At 45.1% G+C, this 12,742-nt stretch overlaps 1 protein-coding gene across 3 annotated transcripts in view; it reads left to right on the top strand.

Moving 5' to 3' along the window:
- The window catches only part of slc49a4 (solute carrier family 49 member 4), a 28,898-nt gene that overhangs the window by 10,124 nt on the left and 6,032 nt on the right, over nucleotides 1-12,742 (top strand). For 2 of the 3 annotated variants that reach the window (XM_029135757.2, XM_055504836.1), the window contains exons 5-8: nucleotides 826-934; nucleotides 5,402-5,469; nucleotides 9,182-9,309; nucleotides 12,141-12,323. In XM_029135757.2, coding sequence (XP_028991590.1) covers nucleotides 826-934; nucleotides 5,402-5,469; nucleotides 9,182-9,309; nucleotides 12,141-12,323 — 488 coding nt within the window. The remainder of the gene's footprint in view (nucleotides 1-825; nucleotides 935-5,401; nucleotides 5,470-9,181; nucleotides 9,310-12,140; nucleotides 12,324-12,742) is intronic. The other variant, XM_029135758.2, reaches the window with a different exon arrangement.

The following is a 12,742-nucleotide window of genomic DNA, read 5'->3' as shown; positions in this document are numbered from 1 at the left end:
GCCTGCTGACTTGGGTTGTCCGAACCTGCTGCCAGATGAGAAAAAGAGAGGAAGATGCATGGATATTGATTTTCTGCATTTGAAGCCAAGTTAGTAAAACAGGTGTTTGGAGTAAAGAAAAGAAGGCGCTCCATCATAGCTTTTATGACCGTTCCTCAACATTCCCTCCAAGGCCAAACCGGTTTGCGCTCCTTAGGACAGGCAGCAGTAGAGACACTGTCCGTCTGTTTCAGGGCACTCAAAGAATTCTGTGAATGGAAGTGACTCATTGTCTGAAGTGCACTAGTGTCAGGAAAGGGAAAGGCTGTGCTCCTGTTTAACAGCAGTCCCCTTGTTGTAAGGGTCTGAATGTATGCATGCACACAGGATTGGCATTAATATTAGTGTTAGCTGTTGACTTCTTTTTCTTACCCATTACGTGTACTTCGTTTGAGTACTTGCTGGTACTGACTGCCAGTATTCAATTATCCTGCAATTGCAGCTTTCTGTTATTGTACAACTGCAGTTACCAAAAAGTCCTGCTTTTTTTCCTGCTGTGATGTGGTGTGTTTGAATGTTTAGGATTTTTACACTTGTGATTAATCAGATTTATGAGATTCTCAAACGTAAACACTTGAGCTTTGTAATATCACTGTTAATTTAAGACTGTTGGATAGAACAAGCTTTGTAAATATGATCTTGGGGAAATGCTACATTGACAGAATGTCTAATCAGTGTAAACACTGGCCCTGAACACGGTCTCATCCTTGTGGTGGTTATGATAAAAACAATACTTGAGGACATTTTGAATTAATTTTAAAAATTGTATGTTTTTGTCCCATTCAGTAACCTGCGTTTCCTGATGATAGCTCTGGCCTATGCAGTCCCCACTGGCGTGATTGCCGGCTGGACGGGAGTCCTTGACATGGTCCTTACGCCTGCAAAAGTCAGCCAGGTGGGCAGCAAACACACACTTAACAGAAAAACATATGACTTTTGCTCTATTACCTCTGAATATAAAGTGTTATTAACAGCACTGAGGTACAGTCCTCTGTGCCTCATTTGAATGGCTTTTGTAAAAATGTGGTGACCATGTGAGCGCCAACACATGCGCCAATAAACTCAAATCTTGATCTTTGTCACTTTTTAGGTGAATAAGTTGCACCCAAGTATGAAAAGATGCTCATCTAGTATTTCTGCATAAAAATAAAGCAGCAGGAGCAGTCCATTTGGCCGCTTTGATTTTCCCATTTACAGAACCTTCACTGTTCCAGCAATTTGCACAGCTTGCTGCAAATGTAGTCCACTTAAATGAACAATGGGATGAATAGGTGCTCGGGTTTCTCCTCACTCTCATCTCACGGTTGCATCTTGAGACACATTTTGGGAGCTTTCAGAGGGCGTCCTGTTACTGTTCAGTGGGAGCTCTTTAACGTCAAAGAACGGAGAGCATACGCTGCATTTTAATCGTGACGCATAATCAACCCGAACACTCTGTTGACACAAATGGAGACAAATACCTCGGCCAGCGACGGCTGACATTCACTGTCGGTGGAATCCAGGGGTAAACTGGATAATTCCCTGCTGTGTGAGACATGCACAGAGGGATCCCAGTGACATGAGTCAGAACCGGTAGAAAGCCGAACTGTATGCAGATATGCAGTGACAGCCTACCAAGAGCCAACTGGGATCCTCCTGATTCAAGCAGAAACTGTGTTTTTCTGCCCCAGAGGAGGAGTAGAAGAAAAAAGTTGTTTACCAGTTTGTTGAGTGAGATATTTTTGACACAAAGGAAGAGAAATCGCGGCCAATGTGGTCTCTGGCTTCCTGATTCTATGACTGTCTTTACCTAAGAGATGTGGAATCTACATCTAAAGGATCAAACGTTGTCAGTTACTGTACACGCTCAGAGCATCACATGTCGGCTGCTGATGGACAACTGCACTGATGCCTACATGTGAACACCTCGGACCATGCTGTGCTGAAATTGGAAGTGAGCCTAAGTTCTAACAGCTGCACTTTCTGCAGTCAGCCATAAACTCGCCATCCTCTTGTGAATACACTTGAAAGTTCAAAGACAGTGTCGTACGAAAACAGTCCTTTTTTCTAGGAATATCGGAAAGGTTGAAAAATGTGATCACTCATCTCCGTGTAATGATTTTTGCCCTTTCTTTTTCTGTTCGCTGCACATTGAACCTACTTGAAGCGTCTGTCCATCTTTTTTGAAGAGCCCGGCCAATTGCGCTATGCAATTTGCATTCGTGCTCTCCATCTTCAGTCGGAGCCAGCCAAAGAGGAAGACGAGTGAATGGGAGTGGTTGTGTGGCGCAGGTTGGAGAAAAAAGCTCGGTATTCAGTTTCCAGGTCTCGACACAGCAGCATGTCAAAAGACAAAAGGAGGATTTTTTTTTTCAAGGTTATCATCAGGCAGGTGCTGTTTGAGAGGAGATCACACAGAGGAGAGCGGGGAATGAGACACTTCTCGTCACACCTCTATCTTTATACTTCTGTCAAGAGGTTGCATTTGTTCTCCCTTCCACATTTCTTTTATCCATTCTAGTTAAGAAGATAAAAAGTTTTAAGATAAAAGTGTGCTGCGGTGAGGTGATCCGTTACAGGTGATCCCTTGAGTGCAGAACATGGAGCTCAAAAGTAATGAAACTGCAAAGTGGTGCCTCTTAGCACTGAAGGTGAAGGAGTGACTTCAGAAAAATGAGGCTATTATTTAGGCGTGAAGCTGCTTGTTAGGCTGGAGGTGGGAAAAGCAAAGACTGCGTCGTCTTTTTTTTTTTTTTTTTAATGGCAGCCCTAACTCATTTCTCTGTGTGCTGCCAAATGTAAACAGTGCTGTAAACAGCATGTTTAGCTCCTGTGCTTCTGAAGCGGCTCACACACATTTGCTCTGACCGCTTACTCTGCTTTTTTGAACTGTTTTCCTTCTATGAAAATTTGAGTGAGCCTCAGGCATGAATCATTGAGCCAGAGAGAATTTGGATCCTCTTTATCAGATCTTGAATAAATCTTCTGTAATATTGTGTTTGGTCCAGATGTTTAGTTACAGTATGTGCAGGTGTTAACTCAACACCTGTGCTCTTCGGCCCAAGCTGTCGTACTGTGACCAATGAAGAAAAGTTTGCTCAGTATGACCTGGAAACTGCTGCAACAAGGATTGATTCGGTAAATGAGAGGCAGAGACACTCCGGGATCAGCTGGCTTGGAAATGACACAGCAGGAGGTGATCTGACTGAAACCAGTCAACCAATTAAGTGTAGGCCCAGCTAGACGAATGCAGCAGGAGCCACTGTTACAGATGGTCTCACTAGTTGGTGAAAGTTATCCTGATACCAACAAAACATTAATTATTAAGCAATTCTACTATTACAATATATGCAGGTCTTACTGGTTTAGATATCTGATATTATCTGACTTTTTCATGCAGAAAACCAGGCCACAGAGGGTTTGCATAGTTTTCTTGTTACTCCACCTTCTAATCAAATCTTCCAATCTTCCATTGTGTATATAAATGTGTTTGTGATTAGATCTCAGCTTTTTTGCCTCCTTTTTACTTGATTGCTGGGGACCAACACTGAATATGGAGTTGTTCAATGAGAAACTGTGCAAACAAGCTTGGCCTTCCTCCTTTTGGATTGAGCCGGAGAGCGATTGGCTGCCAAGTGCAGGCGCTCACACAGCCATTTCGAGCCGGGGCAGGGCCAGATCTCCTCCAGAGCCAAAGCCTGTTTCCCAGCTCTCCTGCCCTGCCCACTGCCAAATAGGTGTGCTCGGTCAATCACAAGCCGAAGGTTCAGGAACAATGGGCTGCTCCTCATTTGAACAGCTGTTAAAGGCAGCTGCTAAGAGTGAGATATCTAATAATTATATCGTGTAGAAGGTGGGACATGAACAGTGACCATTTACTTGTAGAACTGGTCTGACCGTCCGGATCTCGTGCAGCTGGCACAGTGATCCTGCAGACCCAGCATGTGGTCCAGCCCCTCGGGTCTGGACCACATGCTGGGTTGGCTCTGCAGGTGGAAATGCACTGGACCTGCTCGCAGAAGGCCTGAGCACAGAGCTTAGCGTCACCATAATGAGCCCGACTCTGCAGACACGTCCCGCACTGTGCTCATCAATCATGTAATCGTTCTGTTGATGGAGACGAGCCATTTGTGGGAAAGCACGGAACTTGGAGGCAGAGCCAATGTGCTTTTAAGTTGGATCACTGTATTTTCCCATTATCAGACCACTTGTGAATTATGAAGAATGATCTACTTTTTCCTACAATTCATTGTCTGCCTTCAAATCAAAATGATGCTTTTACCACTGTTATGAGTCTTCTGGCATTGCATAACATGACTTGCAGTAGGACAACCATACAGAACTAAAGCTAAGGATACAGCTTCGATGACTGGCTTCAAGCGGCATGTAACGAGATTAAGAGAAGATTTACTTAAACAAGTAGTGTGTACCTCAACACCAGTCGTCTCCGGCTTACCGACACAATCACCGTATAGCGAGCATGATTAGGCTTTAAATCTAGCTTTTTAAGGGTTCGGAGCCTGTAAGACTACTCCAGCTAATTAACTCTCCACCCATACACGCAACACAGTAATTTGCATCTCAGAATTGAAATGGCTTGGCAAGCAATTTGTGCTTAGCTCTAAATTGGAGCACAAACTGCTGTGACATTACATGCCTTAGGAGTACTTGTGTTGTTGCCGCGCAGCCTGCAGAGATAATAGGCGGCAGTTATAGGTGCCATGGGGTGGTGAGCGTTTAAACGTGGGTGCCACTCAGACGTTTTGATCCCTGCCGTTTAGCGCCGCGCCCGAGGCCGCGCTAACGCCGTGCCCACATCAACCACTCGGAGCAGTGCAATTCAGATCAAGCGTAACAGCATTTTGGCGTTCATCACTTAGTGAGCCAGGAGGCATTTCACATTTAATAACTGTGATAGTCCACTTTTCTTCATCCTAGACTTTCCTGACAGGTCGTTGCAGAGTATGATTAAGCAAAAAGCATCAGATTCTTATTTTAGTTCCCCTCCCTTGCTCTTCATCTTCCATTTGGTTGGATTTGGTTGAATGTGAGTTATTGCCTCAGGGCGACTGGCGGAATCCAAACACCTTCATTGACGCTGAGATGTGCACTGGTTGGTTTCGTGCGTGTGTGTGTGTGCGCGCGCGCATTGATTCTGCTGCAGTGCTTTCGCCATAACATCCACTTCTATTAAATTTAATGCCAAGTGTATATGTCACCCTTCATCTGTGTGAATAAAGAAGCACAACGGTCGCACGCACACACACACACACACACACACACTGCTGGCGTAGCAGTGACTGACGGCCTCAGCAGATTTAGGCTGTCGGTGCTTCCTCACTCATGCTTTGCATGGTTAACATTGTTCTCCTCCTACAAACAGGTGGATGCTGGCTGGATTGGTTTTTGGTCAACTGTCGGCGGATGTGTGTTTGGAGTAGCGATGGCCCGGTAAGTTATACTTTCGTTGTCCAGATTGGTCGACATTTGTTCACTTTGCTGTTCTCGCCTTCATCGATGGACAGAGAAAGAGTAGAGTATGCAAAAACACCGGATTCGGTCCTGCTCTGACGGATCTGTTTACTGCAGGCCGGGGCCCAATCAGCACTTTAAGGCAGGCCCACTGTTTTCTTTAAGTTGTAATCAGAGAAATGAGTCCATAACTCCCACTGTTAATCAATGAAGCTGTTTGCAGCAGGAGATGAAAGTGTATGTAAACAGAGCTGTTGAATTATTGGTGTTGACTGCATGGAGAGATTGATTAGTTTCTCCTTGGAGCAACAGTTGATAGATAAATGAAACTGGGCTTTAATAACTGGCCCCATGCCATGTTCTTTATGTGCTGCTGTGTGAAACGGTGTTGATGGGCATCTGGTTCAGATTTCTCCCCTCTGTCTCTGATCATAATTGTTAATTTTACTATTTTATGATTCAGAAATGTTTCTTACAAAGCATTCACACTAGTAACGTTGTGATCAAATGAAATCCTTCCAAGCAGCCATATTCCTCCACATGGCCTGTTTGGGCAGCTATAAATTATTGCAGTCAAACACAGATTTTCAGATTATTTCATATGTAGAGACTGTTTTTTTCCGCTCTGTTTTTGGAAACCATCTGCTTCAAGGCCAGAATGGGAAATTTGTAGATTTATTTGGCGCATGTTGGATTAACAGACTTGCAGAATTGCACAGCTCTGCACGGCGTTATTAGTTCAGAACCTGAAAGAGGAAACGGGTGATGAGGTGATGTTGCGGTTAGCGCCGGCAGCTAGAAGGGCCTGGCTGTGGTCAGCCAGTTTGCACGTTCTCTTCATGTCTGCGTGGGTTCTCAGTGGATGCTCCAGCATCCTCCCCGCCACCTAAAGTCCTGCAGTTAGTTTAATTATAGACCCCGTTAGTGTTACGCAAAGACAGAACATGACTATGTGTGAACCTGGCAGCTGCTGTTTCTGGGACACACGCGGCAGGAATCAAACATTTTCATTAAGGATCATCAGTAACTGAGCCCATAGCTTCTTCTTCCTCGTATCTCCTCGTTCGTTGGGAGATTAGCTTCTAGGCGTAATCCAACCCAGGCGCATTGATTAGAGAAATTAGAGAACAGTAGAGAGGAAACCTGTGTCGTTCTAATTTCTTTTTTCTCAGTTTAAACTAAATCTTGCCTCCCTTGCTCCTTTTTCTCCTTATTCTCAGCTGGTGCGACCAGGCATCATTAGATACATTCTCAGGCAGCTTCTGTGGTAATGAACTGAACAGAGAGCCTTCTTTGGCCCTTATCTTCCCCACTAGCAGCTCTTAAGATGTTAATGTGGAGATGTGGCTTATTACATGCCACTCGCTGGCCTCTCACTCCAGCTAGCACAGCACCATGCCGGTGCGGAGCATGGTTTGCCACAGGGAGCTGGAAATGGGCCCCTTTTAAATGCATTTTGTGCTGCAGGTGTTGCAGTTTCACATATTAAGTGGTTGGTACTCCAGCAAAGCAAGACTTCTTGGAGCATCAGCACTTGGCCTTTGCTAAAGCGCTAGCTGCTTGCAGAATATTTCAGCACTCGTGTGTTGCTTGTGGAGAGTTGAACGGCAGGAAGCTTAATGCAGCAGATGGAGTTAGTGGTGGCGCCTCCAAGGTGTGACAGCCGTCATGGAAGCGTTTGACAAACTGCCTGACAGCTGTTTAATTGTGTGGCTCACCCAAATGCTGATTGGATGACACCGGCATCCACAGGTTGGGGAGTGTGGGGAGAGAGTGTCCCAGTCCCTCATTATCCTCCTATTACCAGCTTTAGGATGAGGGAGGAATTTGTGGTGGCCGGGAGGAAGAGGTGTCAGAAATCAGAACAAGATTATTCCGTTTCCATAACACGGGTCTAGACAATAGTCCAAGTTAATGAGATGAGACGGCAGGGACGGTGTGTGTTTGCACGCTGGTCACCACATCATACTGTCTACTGTACATGTATTTGGGTATTTACTACATGTCCCTCAGTAAAAATAAGAAGTAGACAGGCCCTAATGATAACATCAGCCTGGTGGTGATATTTCGTCATACCCTGCTGGCACTGGGAAGCCAGAAAATGGAATCTGATTCTACACGACTGGGATGATGATATCTTTATGGCCAATAAATCCTGTTAGAGGAGCGTAAAAGATAGGCTTTTAATTCCAACGTTACCTCATGAGACGACATGACCCTCTTTACTCAGCGAGTAGTCCAAACGAGCTGTAAATGACATTATGGGAGATGCACAAATCTTAATAGAAACCTGTTTTCTTGTTTAATAGCGTTCAAAATTGTTCTATTAATCCTTGTTTCTGTAGAAAACACCCACGGCCGTCCCTTTAATTCCCACTGACTACAGTCAGAATACTGTAAATTGTTGCTGTGTTATTTCTAACGGTGTCACACCTAACTTATCTTGTTATTCAGTGACCAAGCTCTTTATCAACAGGACTTAGGGAGCGTCACAGGAGGAGTATGAGGAAATAAGCTGCTTACGCTGTTTCTAGCATATCGATTGGAATCCATACAGGAGAGCAGCTTATGATCCTCTCTGCAAAGAGATCAGACTCTGGCTGGGCACCGGTGCAGGATTTGGTGGCTCTGTGGCACCAGAGGTAGTTGAAGGGTTGTGGATGTGAGCCAGGCGGTGGCAGATGGGTAACGCTGATTTGAGGGGTCTCACTGTGGGCTGAGCAGCCAGCTATCTCAGTGCAGTGGCAGCCAGTCAGCTGTCTGAGCAGACTGCAACCAGCAGAGTCACGCAAAAGAAATATGTCAGATGGTGATGTGTTTATTAGAAGAGACTGACAGAATTCATCATGTTTTGCACCTCAGCCTGCTCTAAAATCTCTTAGGTTGATTTAAAATCGGGAGGTGGGAATACAGCATAGTGAATGTCTTTGAACATGGAGGGAATGTGTTGAGTCTGTGAATGACAGGCCATGCAAACCCAGGAGACATTATTGTCATCTAAAAATGCCATCCTGGGACGGTCTGAGTGGAGATGTTCTCATTATTCCTTCGAAGGATGATTTCACTCATCCCTGGGCTTTCAGCAGACGCGGCAGAGCTTCACAACCTGAATCTGAGCTAATCAGCCATTTCCACTATTTTTAATTCCTACAGTAAGTTCATTGTCAGCCCTCTTTTTTTTTTCCAAGCATCTTATCTGCGAGCAACAAAACAAAAGTAATTAGTGTCAGTCTTTCCTGCAGGCTTCAGTAACTTCCTCATTCACAAGCAGAGAGGAGTTAATGAACTGTAATGGTTGAAAAAGTCCTTCAAGAGAAGCCGCGGTGCTCGGGAGCTTGGAAACGGCCCGGTGGCTTGTCTTCCACAATATGCATGTCTCAAGTGAGCTAGCTTAGCTGGTGGGACAAATTGAATCAACTCTTAGAATATTGTCTGCATGTGTAATGACAAGTAGAGCTGACACGCGGAGAAAGTAGAATAAGGAAGTCATGTAGCCCTGGCTCCGTCCTGAAATATGTCCCCGGTAATAAATTATGACACGAGTCACAGAAGAAGCGAACTCTGAGACAATGCATTGTTTTTCATTGTGTTCACGATGCAGCTGTCGGTATTCAGTGAACACAGACTGGTTCTGTATATAGCCGTCGTCTGCTTACTGTTTTTTAAATAAAGCTTCACCTTCTTGCTGCAGGTTTGCAGACTCTATCCGGGGGATGCTGAAGCTGATCCTGGTGCTGATGCTGGCAGGAGCCTCGCTGGCCTCTACCTGGTTCACTCTCACCTGTCTGAGCCGAGTCACTCACCTCCCCTCCACTGCAGGTGGGTCCACAGCAGCATCACCTTGTGTCAGAGCCGGCTGAGAGGAGGGTCTCCTTTACATTCATCCAGCTCATGTTTGCTTGCTTTTTAGCCAACAGTAACCGCTGCATATGTTCAATAGACAGAATAAAGCACATTTAATGTGGATAAGAACAAGCTTTAGAGTAATCATAGTCAGAAACAGAGACCTTCACGAGGACAGCTCTAACCCTATTTATTTGCATTGATTAACGATATTCTTTAGTATTTTTCACAGTCCACTCCTTTTTCCAGTTTATGAGTTATGAGATGTAACTCCTCACTTTCATTGTCCTGAATCTGATAAGTAGCATTAAAATAATAGTCGTTTACAGTCTCCTAGTTAAGACACAGTGATGGATTCAGGCGTAATGAACGTGTCTTGGCTCCTTCATTCTTTTCCCAGTATGATTGTAAACGTTGGAAACCTGAGCCAGATCAATAAAACTATACTTGGAGCCTGAGCGCTGCATATTGGTACATATTCAGCAGAACCGGTTCATTAGTAGGCATTAACGGTGAACCTGTCGGGGACACTGGTGGACTTTACCAAAGCCAAGCTAATGAGTACACCAGCATGTTGTTCAAAGCCACTGATTCTGGCCATCATCATCCATCATCATTCTCCACGCTCTGGCACTGCTCTCGTTCTGTCTCATGTCCTCTTATCCCAGACATTGGCAGTCTGCAGGAGTCGGCCTGCAACCCCGTTCATCCACCTGGCATATCGCACAAAAGGCTGCTGTGATAGCGTAACGTCATCTATCAAACCCTAAAATCCCAGCGTGGATGCTCAGCAGCGCAAACGCACAAATCAATGTAATCTGCTGTGACGAGTGGAAAAGGTCATTTGCATTTCGGTTTAGGTTTGTGTTTATGTCTCTGTTTTGCTGGTCTTATACCCAAAGTAGCAGATGGAATAAAACTCCACTTTATTAAGAGCTTAAACATTAACTGGCACAAGTTAGAACCAATTATGTGATGGTCTGAATATTATGAGGTCAAAGTCAGGGCTGGATTATAAACAATCCTCTAAATGCCTGCAGTATTCTGAATTCACCTAGAACTTTACACGAGCCGTAACAACCTTCTACTATCCATTACATGGAAGGTTTTCACAGATTCACCAGGTAACAGAGGCTCGGAAATGATCAGTTCATGGCCATTAGCTCCTTTATTGATGTTTCAGTCAGGTATTCACACAAGTTCAGCAGCAGATCTAAGGATTTCCTTTAACTATTGATAAAACGTTTTTCATGTTGCTCCATCATCTAACGTGAGTTGATTGATTATTCTCCTTTCTTTATGGCAGGCAACAAACTAGGTCAACCTGGTTGGTTTGAACCAGTTCAAATCAAGGTCTAGTCTAAAGTTCCTAGAAATTAGTATTGTCTCCTCTCAACAGGAGTGAGGTGCAGCAGGCTTTGTACCTCTGCTATTGTTTCATCCTATGTCTCTGACTCCAGCTACATAGGTTCAGTGGCCAGCGCTGCATCGTTTGCTTATACTTCTCCCCACCCTGCCTTTATTCTGTGTTGGATGGCTGAACGAAAGGCAGGCAAGCAGACAGGCATGATCGCCCTCAGAGGCGCTGTGATTAAAGGGACGTGCGGGCTAATTGGGAACTCATTTGGACCAATCTGCTGTGATACGGCGTACGGAGGGTGCAGTGATGCTCCAGAGGTGATTGCTTAATCTCTCTGCTCAGCCCCTCCACTACACAGCCACACATCAATTTAGGCGCTGGCCAAAGGACTACAGGTGCCATTATACGGAGGTTGCTGCCAAACATGCTGAACACTCTCTGGTGCCTCTGCAAATATGAAAACGTGCAGCTGTCAATAATGGGCAGTGTTTATTGTAGCATAAACCTTTGGGTAAGATCACTTTTGCAAAGGTTAATTGTGGTAAAGGGACAGCGCCAGATACTAGAACATGGAGCTAATTCAGATCCAGCATACGGCCAAGGTAGTAATTACTGCTGTCTAGCACTTGATTGGACTCCACCTCCGTCATATCGGATTGAACAGATTGATTGGCCTTAGACACGCACCTGTGTAAGGTTCTGCAATTCAAAGGGAATGTCAGGACCATCGCAGCTGCTCTCCATCACTCAGGCTTTTATGGTAGAGTGGCTAGACAGAAGCCACTCTTGTGTAAAAAGCTTTTGACAGCCACCTTGGAGTTTGTCAAACAGCATTTAAAGGACTCTGAGAGCACGAGGAAAATGTTTCTGTGGTCTGATGAGACAAAAATTGAACCCTTTGGGCAGAACTCCAAGCATTATTTCAAGAAAACACCAGGCACCGCTCATCACCTGGCTAATGCTGTCGCCGCAGTGAAACAAGGCGCGTCTCAGCAGCAGAGAGCGCGAGTCATGATGAGATTCTGTGGCAATCGGTCACTTTTAAGGGCGACGCTGACCCGCCGGAGTCCTCGAGTGTTCAAACAACAAACCCACCGTGAAACACCGGGAGACTGAAGAGAGGCTGAAGATGCTAACGACCGCGAGCTGCAGACAAAATGTGATGACGCATGAAAGTGTTTGTGCAACTGCAAATCTAATACAAAACATTTGTAGAACACTAGTTATAGTAGCAGCATCCTGTTTCAAACGAATTGCCACCTTAAGGGGGAGACGGTCTAAATGAGAAGTTGTTTCAGGATGAGGCTCGCTCATAAATACATCTGCTGCTGAGAGTGAACGGTGCAACAGGCGTAAATCACCGCGAACCTGACCGTTGCATTGTCTGTTTGAAATGACTGCATCGATGATCAGAGTCTGATTGGACTCTTTGCTCTGTCTTTCACAGCCATTCTGTACACTTCCTGCATCCTCGTGGGCATATTCATCAACAGCAGCGTGCCAATATTTTTCGAGCTCTTCGTCGAGACGGTCTATCCGGTCCCTGAAGGCATCACCTGTGGAGTGGTCACTTTCCTTGGGAACCTGTTTACTGGGCTGCTCCTTTTCTTTCTCACCTTTTACTGCACAGGTAATAGAGGAGTGTGTTTGTATGTGATGTGTATGTCTCCAAAAATCTGAATCTGTTCAATTCAGAAGCTTTCATGCCCCCTGCAGCTTTCTCTCACCCTCTAAAGCCGGCGCCTCCGTTGTTTTCAAACATCGATTTTAAGCCCTGCAGATACTGCTGGTAAAGGGACAGTGGGTAAAATTAGTGTTTGATGCAACTGACAGAAAAACTTCCTGTTGCAATTTAGTGTGAAATTCATGTTTGAATTCGGCTCCCTGGCAGATTTTAATCTAATAATTTGAGCCCACAGCAGAGGAGGCGGCGTGTCATCTGCTTCTTTTCTGCCTCTGTGGCTTCAGGAGAAAGCAAATTCACAAGTAAACAGAGCTTAGTCATCCATGTAAGCAACCACGTGTGTGTGTGTGTGTGTGTGTGTGTGT

Source organism: Betta splendens, chromosome 21, assembly GCF_900634795.4.
Source record: "Betta splendens chromosome 21, fBetSpl5.4, whole genome shotgun sequence".
NCBI lineage: Eukaryota > Metazoa > Chordata > Actinopteri > Anabantiformes > Osphronemidae > Betta > Betta splendens.
Note: the sequence above shows the minus strand (reverse complement) of the source record. Positions and strands in the feature narration are given on the sequence as shown.